We start from the raw sequence: 14,465 nt of genomic DNA on the forward strand, positions 1-14,465 counted from the left end.
CTTGTGAATATCCCCTGCGCCAGCATTCCACGGAACTTTTCTTCCCCAGCATTCCACGTCGACGTGGGCGACGTCACAATACATCGGCTCCGCACGCGACTCCGTGCGACGTCATCGGAGCCATAAGAAGCCCACGTCGGCGTGATGACGTCAGTTCCCTTTTTTCCGCGCCGTCGACGCGCAACGGTTTTTTCCCAGTGCTCTCTAGATACTTTGTAGTCTAGTGGTGTATTCTTGTTAAAATCGGTATGTCTTCGACGAGGAAGTCGGGCTTTAAGCCCTGTAGGGAGTGCGGAGGCCTGATGTCCATGACGGATCCGCATCAGAATTGTTTATGGTGTCTCTCCTCTGATCATGATGTGGATGAGTGCGGGTGCTGTAGGAGCATGAATCCTAAAGCACTGAAGGAGAGGAAGACCAAACTCTTCATGAAGAAGATCGGTGAGGAGAAGAGAGGGAGGAAAAAGGAGAAGTCCAGGCGGGAGTCTTCGACTTCGAGGTCGTCGAAGTCGAAGAAGCACCATAAGAAGAGGAAGCATTCTTCTCGGCGTCGGTCCTCGAAGTCTAAGAGGTCGAGGTCGGCTTCGCCTCGTCGACGTCAGAGCAAGGTCTTGTCTCCTTCGCCTTCTCCGGATAAGTCTTCGAAGTCTCCCTCTCCGAAGCGGACTCTGGCTCGTTCCCCGACGCCGTCGCCGGCGCCGTCCAAGGCTTCGACTCCGGGTCGGGTGGAATCTGATGTGGAGCAGGAGCAGGAAGAGTCTGTCCTGGTGCCTGATGACTCCGCTGTTCCGGTGGAGGATTCGGAGGAGCCGACGCCGGTGGCTCCGCAGGAGGATACAGGGGCAGTTCCTTATCCCCAATTTCCGGCTCCAGGTACGGATCCTTCGGGATTTCTGAATGCCATGTATGGCATTTTTCAGAGAGCATCCTTCCCATCCGGAGCACCAGCAGGTCCCGTGGGTCCGATGGCATTTTCTCTGGGAGTGCCGCAGCAATACGCTCAGGCTCCTTTTCAGCCTTTTATGCCGATGGCGCCTTCTTGGCAGTTTCCGGCGCCGGTTGGGATTCCGGCTCGACCTCGGATGGATGGTCAATCTTCGGAGCCTTCTTTGACGCCGAGGCCGACTCCATCGACGCCGCATCCGGCGCCGCCGACTCCACCTGTAGCGCCTCCGATGCCGATGCCTTTGGCTCCACCGACGCCGCGTACGACGTCGACGACGCCGGCTCCCCGGAATCGATCGAGGCGTGAAGCCCAAAGGGTTTTGGAGGAGGAAAGATTTCGTGCTGAGGTGGAAGAAGGTGAGGTCGACTCTTCTTCGGACGAGTTTGGAGGTATAGAGGTAGCAGGTGGTTTGGATACCACCCCGGAGTGGGAGCATGCTTCTGCAAGGTCTTCTCCACCACAGGAATTGGCGCCCTACCATGTTGTGATCAAGAAGGCCGCGGAGTTATTAGATCTGCAGCTGCCCTCTGTGGAATACAAGTCCAATCTGCTCACAGAGGTGTTGCACTCCCCGACGTCGGCTTCTGAGCCTTTGCTACCTTTCAATGAGGCTCTCTTGGAACCAGTATTGGAGGTGTGGAAGAAGCCTCTGTCAGCTCCAGCAGTTTGCAGGCAGGTGGCAAGGAGATACAGGGTTGCGCCAGGAGACCCGGATTTTTTATCCACGCATCCTTCTCCGGAGAGCCTAGTGGTGCAGGCTTCATGTTCTAAACATGCTTCGGGTGCTTTCCCCCAATCTCCTGCTGATAGGGAGTCGAAGAAGGTTGATCAGGCGGCCAAAAAGTCTTTCTCCTCAGGAAGTATGGCATTGAAGTCATCAAATGCTACGTGCTTGCTGGGGCGTTATGTTCATGCCCTGATGGACTCTATAAAGACTCTGGCCCCTAAGTTACCTGAGGGGGATAAGTCGTCCTTCATGGAGGTTGTGGCGGACACTCAGGCAGCTGCCAGGCAGGTGATCCAGTCTGGGCTGGATACGGCGGACTCTGTGGCGAGAATTATGGGGTCGTCCATTGCCGCAAGGAGACAAGCTTGGCTCCGTTCCTCAGGGTTTTCTGCGGATGTCCAGGCCACGCTGGTGGATCTGCCCTTTGATGGACAAAAGTTGTTTGGGGAGAAGGCAGATTCTGCTCTTCAACGTTTTAAGGACAGTAGGTTAACGGCGAAGTCCTTGGGTCTGCAGGTTCCTGTGAGAGGTTCAACTTTCCGTAAGGCTAGGGGATTCGGAAGGTCATCCTTTCGCTCCTTCCGACAGCCACAACAACAGCAGCAACAACAGCAGCAAAATCCCCTCTATCGTTCCTATAGAGGGAAGCAAAGGGGTCGGAGAGGTTCTGGTCGTAACCCCTCTTCTTCCTCCTCCTCCTCTGCTCCAAATGAGGCTTCAGGGAAGCAGCCCTAGATCCCCCATCCCGGATCATGTAAGACCTGTGGGGGGTCGGGTGTCCTACTTTCTACGGGGTTGGAAATCTGTTACAACCGACCTTTGGGTTTTGAACCTCGTAGAGACTGGGTACGCCCTTCCCTTTCGGGAGTTTCCTCCCCCTTACCCTCCTTGCCAAGGTTATTGCTCGGAGGACCACCTGCTTCTCCTGCAGAAAGAGGTTCAAGCTTTGTTTCAGAAGGGCGAAATAGAGGTGGTTCCGGAGCAGGAAAGGGGTCAGGGATGCTACTCCCGGTATTTCCTGATCCCCAAGAAGGACGGCAGATTGCGTCCGATTCTGGACCTCAGAATCTTGAATTTTTACCTGAAACAGGAGAAGTTCAAGATGCTGACCCTTGCGCAGGTTCTTCAAGCGTTGCAGCAAGGAGACTGGATGGTGTCGCTCGACTTGCAGGACGCGTACTTCCATGTCCCAATCCTGAAGTCGCACAGGAAGTATCTCCGTTTTACGGTTGGGTCGCAGCATTATCAGTTTGCGGTCCTCCCGTTTGGTCTTACTACTGCACCTCGAGTCTTCACAAAGGTGATGGCAGTGGTGGCTGCTCATCTCAGGAGGTCGGGGATTCCGGTTTTCCCCTACCTGGACGACTGGCTTCTGAAGGCAGAGTCCCCAGAGATGGTGCAGCGTCATCTGCAGGTGACAACTCAGCTGTTATTCGACTTGGGTTTTTCGATCAATGTGCCCAAGTCTCACCTGGTGCCCTCTCAACGCAACCTGTTTATAGGGGCAGTACTGGACACTACTGTGTGTCGAGCATTCCCTCCTCCTCAAAGGATTCTCGACATTCAGGAGATGGTCCCTTTATTCCACAGTGGAGCGGTTGTTCCAGTTCTGAAGGTCCTTCGCCTGCTCGGTCTATTCGCTTCCTGCATTCTGTTGGTCAACCATGCACGCTGGCACATGAGGGCGCTCCAGTGGTGCCTCCGCAAGCAGTGGTATCAGCACAACGGGGATCTCGGGGAGTCGATCAAGATCTCCGGAGAAGCTGCAGCGGATCTGTCTTGGTGGAGCGTGGAGGGCAATCTGTCCCAAGGAAAGCCTTTCCATCTACCTCCATCGGTGGCCACGGTGATAACGGATGCCTCCACCCTAGGGTGGGGGGCTCATCTGGGGGATCTGGAGATCAAGGGTCTTTGGTCTCCAGAGGAGAGGTTGTTTCATATCAACCTTCTGGAATTGCGGGCGATTCGTTTGGCACTCAAGGCCTTTCTCCCTTCCCTTCGCGGTCAGTCAGTTCAAGTCCTGACGGACAACACGACCGCGATGTGGTATATAAACAAACAGGGAGGGGTAGGGTCTCTTTGTCTCTGCAGAGAGGCCCTGCGGCTGTGGTCCTGGGCTCAGGACCATCGGATTTGTCTGATGGCAAATCATCTGGCCGGGGTGCTGAACGTGCGTGCGGACAGTCTCAGTCGGCAGTTCTCCGCCGACCACGAGTGGAGGCTCCATCCGGAGGTGGTTCGTCACGTCTTTCGGACGTGGGGGACTCCTTGGGTGGACCTGTTTGCCACCCGAGAAAACGCGCACTGCCCGTCATTCTGCAGTCTCCAGTATCCGATGCAGGGGGCGTTGGGGGACGCGTTTCAGTTGAGTTGGAGCTCACGACTCCTTTACGCGTTTCCTCCCATACCCTTGATTCCTCGGGTTCTGAGGAAGATTCGCCAAGACCGGGCCCAAGTCATATTGGTCGCCCCGGACTGGCCAAGAAGGGTGTGGTACACAGATCTTCTCCACCTCTCCTCGTGCCTTCCGCTCCGTCTCCCTCTGAGGGCAGACCTCCTCTCGCAGTCGGAGGGGCAGGTTCTACACCCCCACCTCCAGAGCTTACACCTTCATGCCTGGAGATTGAACGGGGCAACCTGAGTTCCTTCTCTCTCCCACCTGATGTGGTGGACGTTATTTTATCGGCCAGGCGACACTCCACCAAGTCCATATACTCCTACAGGTGGTCTAAGTTTGTAAAGTGGTGTGGAGAGAGGTCCATTGACCCTTTAAAGGCTCATCTTTCTGATGTGCTTCAGTTTGCTCTTTCCTTGGCTCAGCAGGGCTGTGCGGTGGCCACGGTTAAGGGCTACCTTTCGGCCTTGTCGGCATTTCTGTGCCTTCCAGATCAACCTTCGTTATTTAAATCTCCGGTTGTTCTGAGGTTCATCAAGGGCCTTACAAACATGTTTCCTCCCACTCCATTTGTAATGCCTCAGTGGGACCTTAATCTTGTCTTAACCTTTTTAATGGGGTCCCCATTTGAGCCTCTTCATAATTGTCCTTTGAGGCTGTTGTCCTTTAAGGTGGTCTTTCTTGTAGCCATAACCTCGGCAAGGAGGGTAAGTGAGCTTCAAGCTCTTAGTTCCAAACCTCCTTTTCTTACCTTGCATGCTGAAAGGATGGTTCTCAGGACCAGGGCTGCTTTCCTGCCAAAAGTTGTTACTCCTTTCCATTTGGGGCAGTCTATTACCCTCCCTGTTTTTTATCCACCCCCTCATCCTTCCAAAGAAGAAGAAAGACTCCATCGCCTTGACCCGAAGAGGGCTATGAGTTTTTATTTGGACAGGACCAAGGACTTTCGTGTTGATGACCAGCTTTTTATTGGCTACGTTGGTCGTTCTAAAGGTAGAGCGGTGCACAAGCGCACGCTGTCAAGGTGGATTATACTGACCATCAAGATCTGCTACGCCTTGGCTGGTAAGACTCCTCCTGAGGGTATTCGTGCTCACTCTACTAGAGCTAAGTCTTCAACATCTGCTCTGGCCCGGGGTGTTCCTGTGGCAGATATTTGTAAGGCCGCGACTTGGGCCTCCCTCCATACTTTCGCAAAGCATTATTGCTTGGACTCTGAGATGAGGAGGGAGGGCCACTTCGCGCGCTCTGTCTTGCAAGACTTTCTGGTATAGGAAGGTGGACACCCTCCTCCGGGAGTGGGGACTGCTGTGGGAATCTATTCACAAGGTGAGGAATCCACTGGCAGATGTATCCATCAGAAGAACAAGTTACTTACCTTCGGTAACGCTTTTTCTGGTGGATACAGTATCTGCCTGTGGATTCCTCACCAACCCACCCGCCTCCCCGTTGTCCACCTTTTGTATACCATGAAATTGGTCTTGTTTGAAATGCTTATATTTTCTCTTGTACATTTGTAGGTAATGCTTGTTTGATTAGCATTCCTTTGTTTTGTATGCTATGTATATGTATTGGTTTTTCTATATACTGTGTATACTTGGGATTGTCGTTGGTTCACCTGTTCGCCTCGAAGGCACGGAAAAAATGGGTGGAACTGACGTCATCACGCCGACGTGGGCTTCTTATGGCTCCGATGACGTCGCACGGAGTCGCGTGCGGAGCCGATGTATTGTGACGTCGCCCACGTCGACGTGGAATGCTGGGGAAGAAAAGTTCCGTGGAATGCTGGCGCAGGGGATATTCACAAGGTGAGGAATCCACAGGCAGATACTGTATCCACCAGAAAAAGCGTTACCGAAGGTAAGTAACTTGTTCTTCTCGATCCCAGCCTTGGGATCCACTGGATCTTCACTGACTGCCTGTCAGCAACTTTCCTTCAGGCATCCATAGAAGTCCACGACGAAACCCGACGCAAGTTCACACCTATGCACCCGCAGCCCGTGGGCTAGGTAACTTGGGTACTTCGGTGCTCACAAGGGTATTGGCTATCCTAGGGTCTAGTTTCCGAGTCTCGACTTTCTAGCTATACCAGAAGTGTCCTAAAACTGCTTATTTCTAACTGCTAGTGATTCTATTGACTTTTACGCATTACGCGTGAGTGTTTCCACTCTGCACCTGAATCCCGTGGGACTCCCACTTCCTAACTGTTGGTAGTGTAGTGTAGCCCCAGCGATTCCCTAGGCCTATTCTATTTCCGTGACAGTGGTCCTTATACCACTTCTTTAGTATATGGTTTGCGTGGCCCCTAGGGCCTAACTGTATTACTTACCTGTGTGACTTAATGTATGCTTAAATAAGACTGTGTTGTACTTACCTCTAATCTCATAAAGAGTGCTGAGGGTTTGACTAGAATAAATACACTTTATTTTATATATATATATATATATCTGTTGTGGTGTCCTTTCATTTGGTATTCAAGGGATTATATATGGTATCACAGCTGGCTTCACATGCCATTCAGAGTTTAGCCTAAGACTGCTCTTGTCCATGCTACTACTAGGATAGCTGGTCTATAAGGTTGACTTTACAACCAATCACCATAAGGGTTGTTTGGACTGATATAAGGTGTACACTAGAACTAGTGACATCATACATCAGGCCAACTTCTCACAAACGTGCCGGTCAGTCCACATCCACCCCGGCAGCATCCGCCTCAAAGCCCTCCTAGTCCGAGCTTTCAGGCCTATTCAACGCCAGTGGGTGGCAGAGTTCGCCATCACCTGCTCCACTGGTGCTCCATCACGTCGGACAGGTGGGTGCTGCAAATCGTCCGAAGGGGCTACTCCCTCCCCTTCGAGACGACCCCTCCAGCCATGCCACCGCCGAACCACCGTATGTCGGGGGATCATTTGCATCTTCTACGAGAGGAAGTTTCGGCCCTCTTGGCCAAAGAGGCCATCGAGCGCGTTCCTGGTCCAGAAGTAGGTCGTGGTTGTTATTCCCACTACTTTCTGGTTCCCAAGAAGGGCAAAGGGGGCCTACACCCGATCTTGGACTTCGGGAGCGTCAACGCCTTCCTCCGGAAGGACCGGTTCAAGATGCTCACTTTAGCTCAGGTTCTGGCTGCCCTATACCCTGGAGACTGGATGGTAGCGTTGGAATTGCAGGCCGCTTATTTACACATCCCCGTCCTGCCGGCCCACAGGCGTTACCTGCGGTTCACGGTAGGTCAGGAGCACTTTCAGTTCACCGTGCTCCCCTTCGGCCTCACCAGTGCCCCTCGGGTGTTCACGAAAGTGATGGCGGTGGTCGCAGCTCATCTGCGCTGATCAGGGGTTCCAGTCTTCCCCTATCTCGACGACTGGCTGTTGAAGGCGGGCTCGCCCCAGCAAGTCGTCTCCCACCTCCAGACTACGGCCGACCTCCTGCACTCGCTGGGGTTCTCCATCAATGTGCCGAAGTTGCACGTGATCCCTCCCAGAAGCTCCTTTTCATTGGAGCGATTCTCGATTCGGCGCAGTTCCGGGTCTATCCGCCGGAACAGCGGGTCCGGGACATTCAGGCCCTGATTTCCATCTTCCGGCCTCTGTCCTGGGTTTCGGTCAGGTTGGTGCTGCGGCTTCCAGGGCTGATGGCCTCCTGCATCCTGTTGGTACCTCACGCCAGGTGGCGGATGTGGGCTCTGCAGTGGGACCTGAAGTTTCAGTGGGCCCAGCATCGAAGCAACCTGTCCGACCATGTCCTGATCTCGGAGGGCACTGCGAACCAGCTGCAGTGGTGGCTCACGAATCGTGATTGGGTCAGCGGCAGATCCCTCTCCCTACCCCAATCGGAGCATGTCGTTGTGACGGATGCGTCCCTCCTGGGATGGGGGGGGCCATATGGGAGAGGCGGAGATCAGAGGACTCTGGTCTTCGGCGGAGACTCGGCTCCATATCAACCTATTGGAGCTGAGGGCGATCTGACTTGCACTGAAAGCCTTCCTTCCCTCTGTCCGGGGAAGTGTCGTGCAGGAGTTCACGGACAACACCACCGCCATGTGGTATTGCAACAAACAGGGCGGGGTGGGGTCGTGGACCCTTTGTCAGGAGGCTCTGCGCCTCTGGACATGGCTGGAACATCAGGGCATCACCCTGGTGGTTCAACATCTGGCGGGCTCTCTGAACGCCAGTGCGGACGAACTCCGCCGCCGGTGCATGATGGATCACGAATTGCGTCTGAACTCGGACGTGGCGCAGGGGCTCTTTCTGCAGTGGGGAGAGCCTTGGTTAGATCTATTCGCCACCGAAGAGAACGCGCAATGTCAGCAGTTCTGCGCGTTGGAATTTCCAAGGCGGCACTCGCTTGGCGACGCTTTTCGTCGCGAGTGGAGTTGCGGTCTGTTGTACGCCTTTCCGCCTATTCCACTTCTGCCCAGAGTGCTGAAGATCAGGCGCGACCGGGCCCAAGTCATCTTGGTGGCTCCGGATTGGGAACGAAGGTACTGGTATCCCTAGCTACTCAGTTTATCCATCGATCCCCCGATACGACTGCCTCTTCAGGAGGACCTTCTATCGCAGCAGCAGGGGACGGTCCTCCACCCGAACCTGTCCAGCCTCCACCTCCATGCATGGAGATTGAGCGCCGGCAGTTGATGCCCTTTGACTTGCCTCCTGAAGTCTGTGATGTCATTCTGGCAGCCAGGCGTCCCTCCACAAAGACTGTATACGCCTGCCAGTGGAACAAATTTGTGGCATGGTGCACAGCAAAGGCTGTGGATCCCCTTTCTGCCCCTCTTTCTGAGGATCTCCTCTTTCTTTGACCCAGCAGGGCTCTGCTCTGGGCACCTTGAAGGGTTATCTTGCTGCAATCTCTGCTTTCTTAAGGCTTCTTGATCAGCCTTCTCTTTTCAAGTCCCCTGTTGTCTCCCGTTTTCTCAAGGGCATTACTCATATGTTCCCTCCTGTTCCATTCGTAATGCCTCAGTGAGACTTGAACCTTGTTCTAACTTTTCTGATGTGCGCTCCCTTTGAGCCCCTTCACAACTGCCCACTTCGTCTACTGACTCTGAAAACTGCCTTCCTGGTGGCTATCACCTCCGCTAGGCGGGTGAGTGAGCTCCAGGCTCTGTCAGCTAAGCCTCCCTTCCTTTCGGTTCATCCGGATAAGGTTGTCCTCAGGACCCTTCCTTCTTTCCTTCCTAAAGTCGTGACTCCCTTTCACATCGGGCAATCTGTCACGTTGCCCACCTTCTTTCCGCCTCCGCATCCTTCAAAAGAGGAAGAGAGGCTCCACCGTCTGGACCCAAAATGGGCGCTGTCCTTTTCTTTGGACCGCACCAAACAGTTCCGAGTGGACAACCAAGTTTTTGTTGGATACGTAGGAGCTAAGAAGGGGAAAGCGGTACACAAACGGACCATCTCACGGTGGGTCGTGTTGTGTATTAAACTTTGTTACTCCTTGGCAAAAAAGGACCCTCCTGTTGGGTTGAGGGCCCATTCCACCCGGGCCACAGCGGCTACTACTGCCCTGGGCCGGGGAGTTCCCTTGCGGGACATCTGTCAGGCGGCGACGTGGGCTTCACTGCACACGTTTGCCAAGCACTATTGCCTGGACAGCCAAGTCCGGAGAGACGGCTTCTTTGGCCGTTATGTTCTCCAGGACTTTCTGGTGTGATCTTGGTTCGCAGACCCGCCACCGGGGTTGGTATTGCTGGGGTATCTATTCTAAGGTGAGGAATCTAACTAACGGGTTTCTTTCAGATGAACAAGTTAATTACCTTCGGTAACGATGTATCTGTAAGAAACATTAGTGAGTTAGATTCCTCACCGACACACCCATCCTCCCCGTTCTGCGAACTGACATCTAGGGTTAAGGTTATCCTTTTCAGGGCCCTAGATTTTTTGGCACCTGTGTCGGTCTCTTGCATGGCTCTGCGTTCCTCGCGCGGAAAGCTATGTACAAGAACTGACGTCAGCACGCGAGGGCGTCGTCTAAGTACTCCGACGTCACTCCGGCGCACGACGCCGACGACGGACGCGGAGCCGCAGACGACGCCTAGCGACGCGCAAGGGGTATTGCCGACGAAAAATCTTTCCGGATCCAGCCTGACGCCTGGGGATATTCTAAGGTGAGGAATCTAGCTAACTAATGTTTCTTACAGATACATCGTTACCGAAGGTAAGTAACATGTTCTACTGGTCCACACAATTGTAAAATTGCAACATTCTAAAAAATAGTGATAGGCACGTAAATGATAGTATTTGTATGTACTATGTATGCCCAATATGTGATTGAACTTTACTTGCCATTTTCCCATGCTGATCAATCGTCCGTGTTCTCTATTTCGAAATCCTTTCTAGTACACTATTGATTGTGGAAAGGTAGAATATTAAATAACTGATGATGCCTTATTTGAACTGTATTTGTTTTCTTCCTGATTCAGCTTCAGTTTTTTTCGGCCTTATGCTTTTGGTGTTCATGTTTTTCTTGGATTTTTAGGACCACTGCCTCAAAATCGAATTGGCTTGAGAGCTGAAAATCAGAGAAACCTTCAGTGTACCTGTCCAAAAGAATCATATGGCAACTCAGACACTAGTTCATTTGTCCCAGGTGAAAGTTAGTTTTAGAATTATGTTGATGAATGTTACCAATTTAATTTGGCTCGTCATATTTTCCCCCCATCATGGAACTTTTTTTTAACTCCTTAAATTTTCTTCAGTGTTAGTATGTGTATGCATGTGTAGAATGACTAACTATAGATGCACGCAGTCTGTAAACTCTGACATCTAATGTTGTGCTTGGATGTTTGCATGTTGTTTTTCTTTGAAGAATAAGGAACGTAAAAAATGTATGCAGTGTGTAAAAGGGTAGCTGTAGTGGCTGCGCAGCCACGCGTTGGCATATAGTCAACTCTGTTGCACTCCTTTCCCATTACAACAGATCCCAGGGGGAGAAGATGTAGGAGCTGGTAAAATATCGCCAATTTGAGAACAGGGAAAGGGACGAAGAGATAGTGCTGGAGGACAACACGAACGCCTTCATTCATTGTGTGCTTGACACTTTTGACACATCCTCTAAAAGCTTCAGCACCAGCATCCTTCTCAAACACCGTGCTTTGCTACACACTGCATTCAACTGAAGTCCAGTAGCATCTCCTCAATCTCCCATTCGATGGGGATCATCTCCTCAGTCCCCCGGATTGATGATATGCATGAGAAAGACATGGGTCTTGAAATGTCTGGGGGTGCCCTTCAAGCTCCAGTTGTGAGAGGCTCCTTTTACAAGCAACAACCCATTATAGCAGCCAAGGCCACGTCACCCAAACTGCAGACGTCTTACCATAGACAGCAGCAAAATATCCGGCAGGCTGAGAGAAGTTATTCAGGGGTTCATACTAGGCTAAACAAGTCAAGGGTAGAAGAGGCTTTGGTAAAGGTGTTTCAACTTCCAAAGAGTGACTTGCCCCCACTATCCACAGATCAAGCTTCACTCACTGGCAGTGCAGAATACAAGGTTTCCTCTCTTACCAGGAGGGAAACACATCAGATCAGTAGGTTTTAGGGGTGGTTTGCTGTGGCTATTGCCTAGAATGTTTGATGCCCCCAACAATCTATTCCACACTCCTATCTTTAGCAGAGACCACCTTTGCCTGTTAGAGGAAGTATAAGCGCTCCTTGAAAAGGGTGTAATGAAGAGAGTACCTCCACACCACCAAGGAAAGGCGTCTACTCTCTATACTCCCTTATTTCCAAACGGGGTGGGTCTCACGGGCCCATGCTGGACCTCCGGCTCTAAACAAATCCATCCTGTCAGAGCATTTTTATATGACTTCTGTGTGGGATGTTTAAATGAATGTCTTCTCCCTCAAGTAGACCTACTTCACATAGCCATCAACACTGCTCATTATCGGTATCCTTGCGGTAAGTAGCCATCACTACTAATTTAAAGTATTTCCTTTTGGGGTCACCACTGCTCAAGTGGTGTTTACAAATTGCATAACAGTGGCTCCCACACTTCTGCGAATGGACGGGGGAGGGACTCATCTTTCCCTATCTCGATGATTCACTCATCAAGAGTGGTGGCAGACAGCAATATCTAGCCCAAATGCAAGCAGCATTTTCCCTATTCCACAGCCCGGGGTTCACCATATGCACCTCCAAGTTGCACCTTGATCCAGCTTTTCCTGTGACTTGTGTTGAACGCAGTTACAGTAAAAGCCTACCACATCGAACAAAGTGTTTGCATTTCAGCAGCTGCTGCCACTTTTTCAGCCCAATCGTCAACTTAGTTAGAAAAGAAATGCTTCTATCTGAAAGAAACATGTTAGATTCCTCACCTTAGAATATCCACAGGCGTCAGGCTGGATCCGGAAAGATTTTTCGTCAGCAATATCTTCGCGCGTCGCTAGGCATCGTCTGCGGCTCCGTGTCCGTCGTCGGCGTCGTTATCGCCGGGATGACGTCGCCAGAGTACTTAGACGCCGCCCTCGCGCGCTGACGTCAGTTCATCTTTTTTCCGCGCCAGACAGCGCCAATCCGGGAAGAGCATATCCTTTTAGTCACTTTTTGACTAAACTTTTTTGAACTCCTTTGGTTCTATTCTCGTCGACTCGACTCTGGTGCCGGTAGGGATGCCTGGCTTTAAAGCTTGTGACTCCTTTCACCGACTGATGTCTGTTACGGACCACCACCGTCGGTGCCTCTATTGCCTTGGGGCCGACCACGATGCCGAGTCGTGCCCCGACTGACGGGCCTTGACTTCGAAGGCTAGACGGGAGCCGTCCCGCACGCTCCTCGAGCTTCGGCAGTCGGCTCCGCGCCGTTCACGGTCCTGGTTCAAGGAGGAGGTCGAGGGACCGGTCGCGGAGCCGCAGCCATCACCACCACACATCTGGTTCCAAGTCCTCAGGTAAGTCCAAGCATAGCAAGAAGTCCAAGAAGCGACATCGCTCTTCGGGCTCCCCTCGCCGGTCGCGAGACTCGGCTGAGGGTTCGGGTGGTACCACCCACGCGGCTCCGTTGGAGCCGCAGGAGTTCCGTCCGTCCCCATACCAGCCGGTCCCTGGGACTGACGCTACTCCAGCGGAGATCAGTGCCTTCCTCCTTGCCATGAGAGGCCTGGCTCTGCCGTCGACGCCTGCCGGCGCCTTCGGGCCCCGCGTGCTCGACTGGGAAGCCTAGCGAGCCGGCAGCTCCGGCCCCGGCGCCATCGTAGACTCTGGTCCCGACGCTGCAGGTCCCCGCGGGATCCAGGCCTGGATCCCTGTCGGCGCCGGTCGTCCTCACGACCCTTCCGCCGGCACCGACTCTGGTGGCACCCCCGGTGCCGCCTTCGGACGACGCCGTTCCCCAGTATAGTCCCGGTCCGGGCCCGGCGTCGGAGCGGCGCCGCACCTGACGCCGATGGGTGGCAATTTCATCTTCCGCCTGGCTCCGATCATTCCACCTGTCTACCAGGAATCGGATGACGGCGACGACTGGGAGGGGTCTGAGGACCCTCTGGCCCGGCAGGGCCAGTTGTCCTAGGACTGGGCAGACGAGCTGGGGGATGCCAGTTGTCTTGATACCTCCCCTGACACTGGGTTAATTTCTCCTCCGACCATGACTTCGGAGGAAGGTGCTGCATTTTCTGTGGTGCTGCGCAAGGCGGCCGAAGCCCTTGGGCTGGAGCTACCTGCTGTGGCCGTGAGGACTAACCTCTTCACTGAAGTGCTCCAACCGCCAGCAAGCTCCTCGGAGCCTCTGCTGCAGTTTAATGAAGCACTGGTTGACGTTCTGAAGGTCACCTTGTCCAAGCCCTCCACAGTACCTCCTGTGGACCGGAACGTGGCCCGGCGCCACCGCCCTGCACCGGGCGACCATAGTTTTCTGTCCATGCACCCCACGCCCGAGATCCTGGTTATCCAGGCCTCTACTTCCCAGACCTCCTTCCCATCCGCTCCCCCGGATCGGGAATCCAAGAGACTAGAACAGTTTGGTAAGAAGCTGTTCTCCTCTCTTAGTTTGGGATTGCGGTCTATTAACACCGCTTGTCTTTTGGACCGTTACTCCCACTCCCTGTGGGATACGGTGGAGGACGTGCTGCCCCAGTGTCCGGAGGAGGCCCGGACTCGGCTCCCCGAGGCTCGTGCCGAGGGGCGGGATGCAGCGCGGCATGCAATCTGATGTGGACTGGACACTACGGACTCGCTGGGTAGGGCAATGTCGACCACAGTGGCGCTTCGTCGCCATGCCTGGCTGCGGTCTACGAGTTTTTCTGGGGATGTCCAGAGCACCCTCATGGACATGCCCTTCGATGGCAGTCGCCTTTTTGGCGACAAAGCGGATAGTGCGCTGGTGCTCTTTAAGGACTCCAGGGCTACGGCCAAGTCCTTGGGACTCTCGCCCCCGTGCCCGCAAACTTCCACTTTTCGCCCC

At 53.4% G+C, this 14,465-nt stretch overlaps 1 protein-coding gene across 9 annotated transcripts in view; it reads left to right on the top strand.

Moving 5' to 3' along the window:
* The window catches only part of TDRD6 (tudor domain containing 6), a 2,207,410-nt gene that overhangs the window by 1,541,705 nt on the left and 651,240 nt on the right, over positions 1-14,465 (top strand). For all 9 annotated transcript variants that reach the window (XM_085610557.1, XM_085610549.1, XM_085610550.1 and 6 more), the window contains one exon: positions 10,549-10,659. In XM_085610557.1, coding sequence (XP_085466683.1) covers positions 10,549-10,659 — 111 coding nt within the window. The remainder of the gene's footprint in view (positions 1-10,548; positions 10,660-14,465) is intronic.

The sequence above is a fragment of the Triturus cristatus genome, chromosome 6, assembly GCF_964204655.1.
Source record: "Triturus cristatus chromosome 6, aTriCri1.1, whole genome shotgun sequence".
Taxonomy (NCBI): Eukaryota; Metazoa; Chordata; class Amphibia; order Caudata; family Salamandridae; genus Triturus; species Triturus cristatus.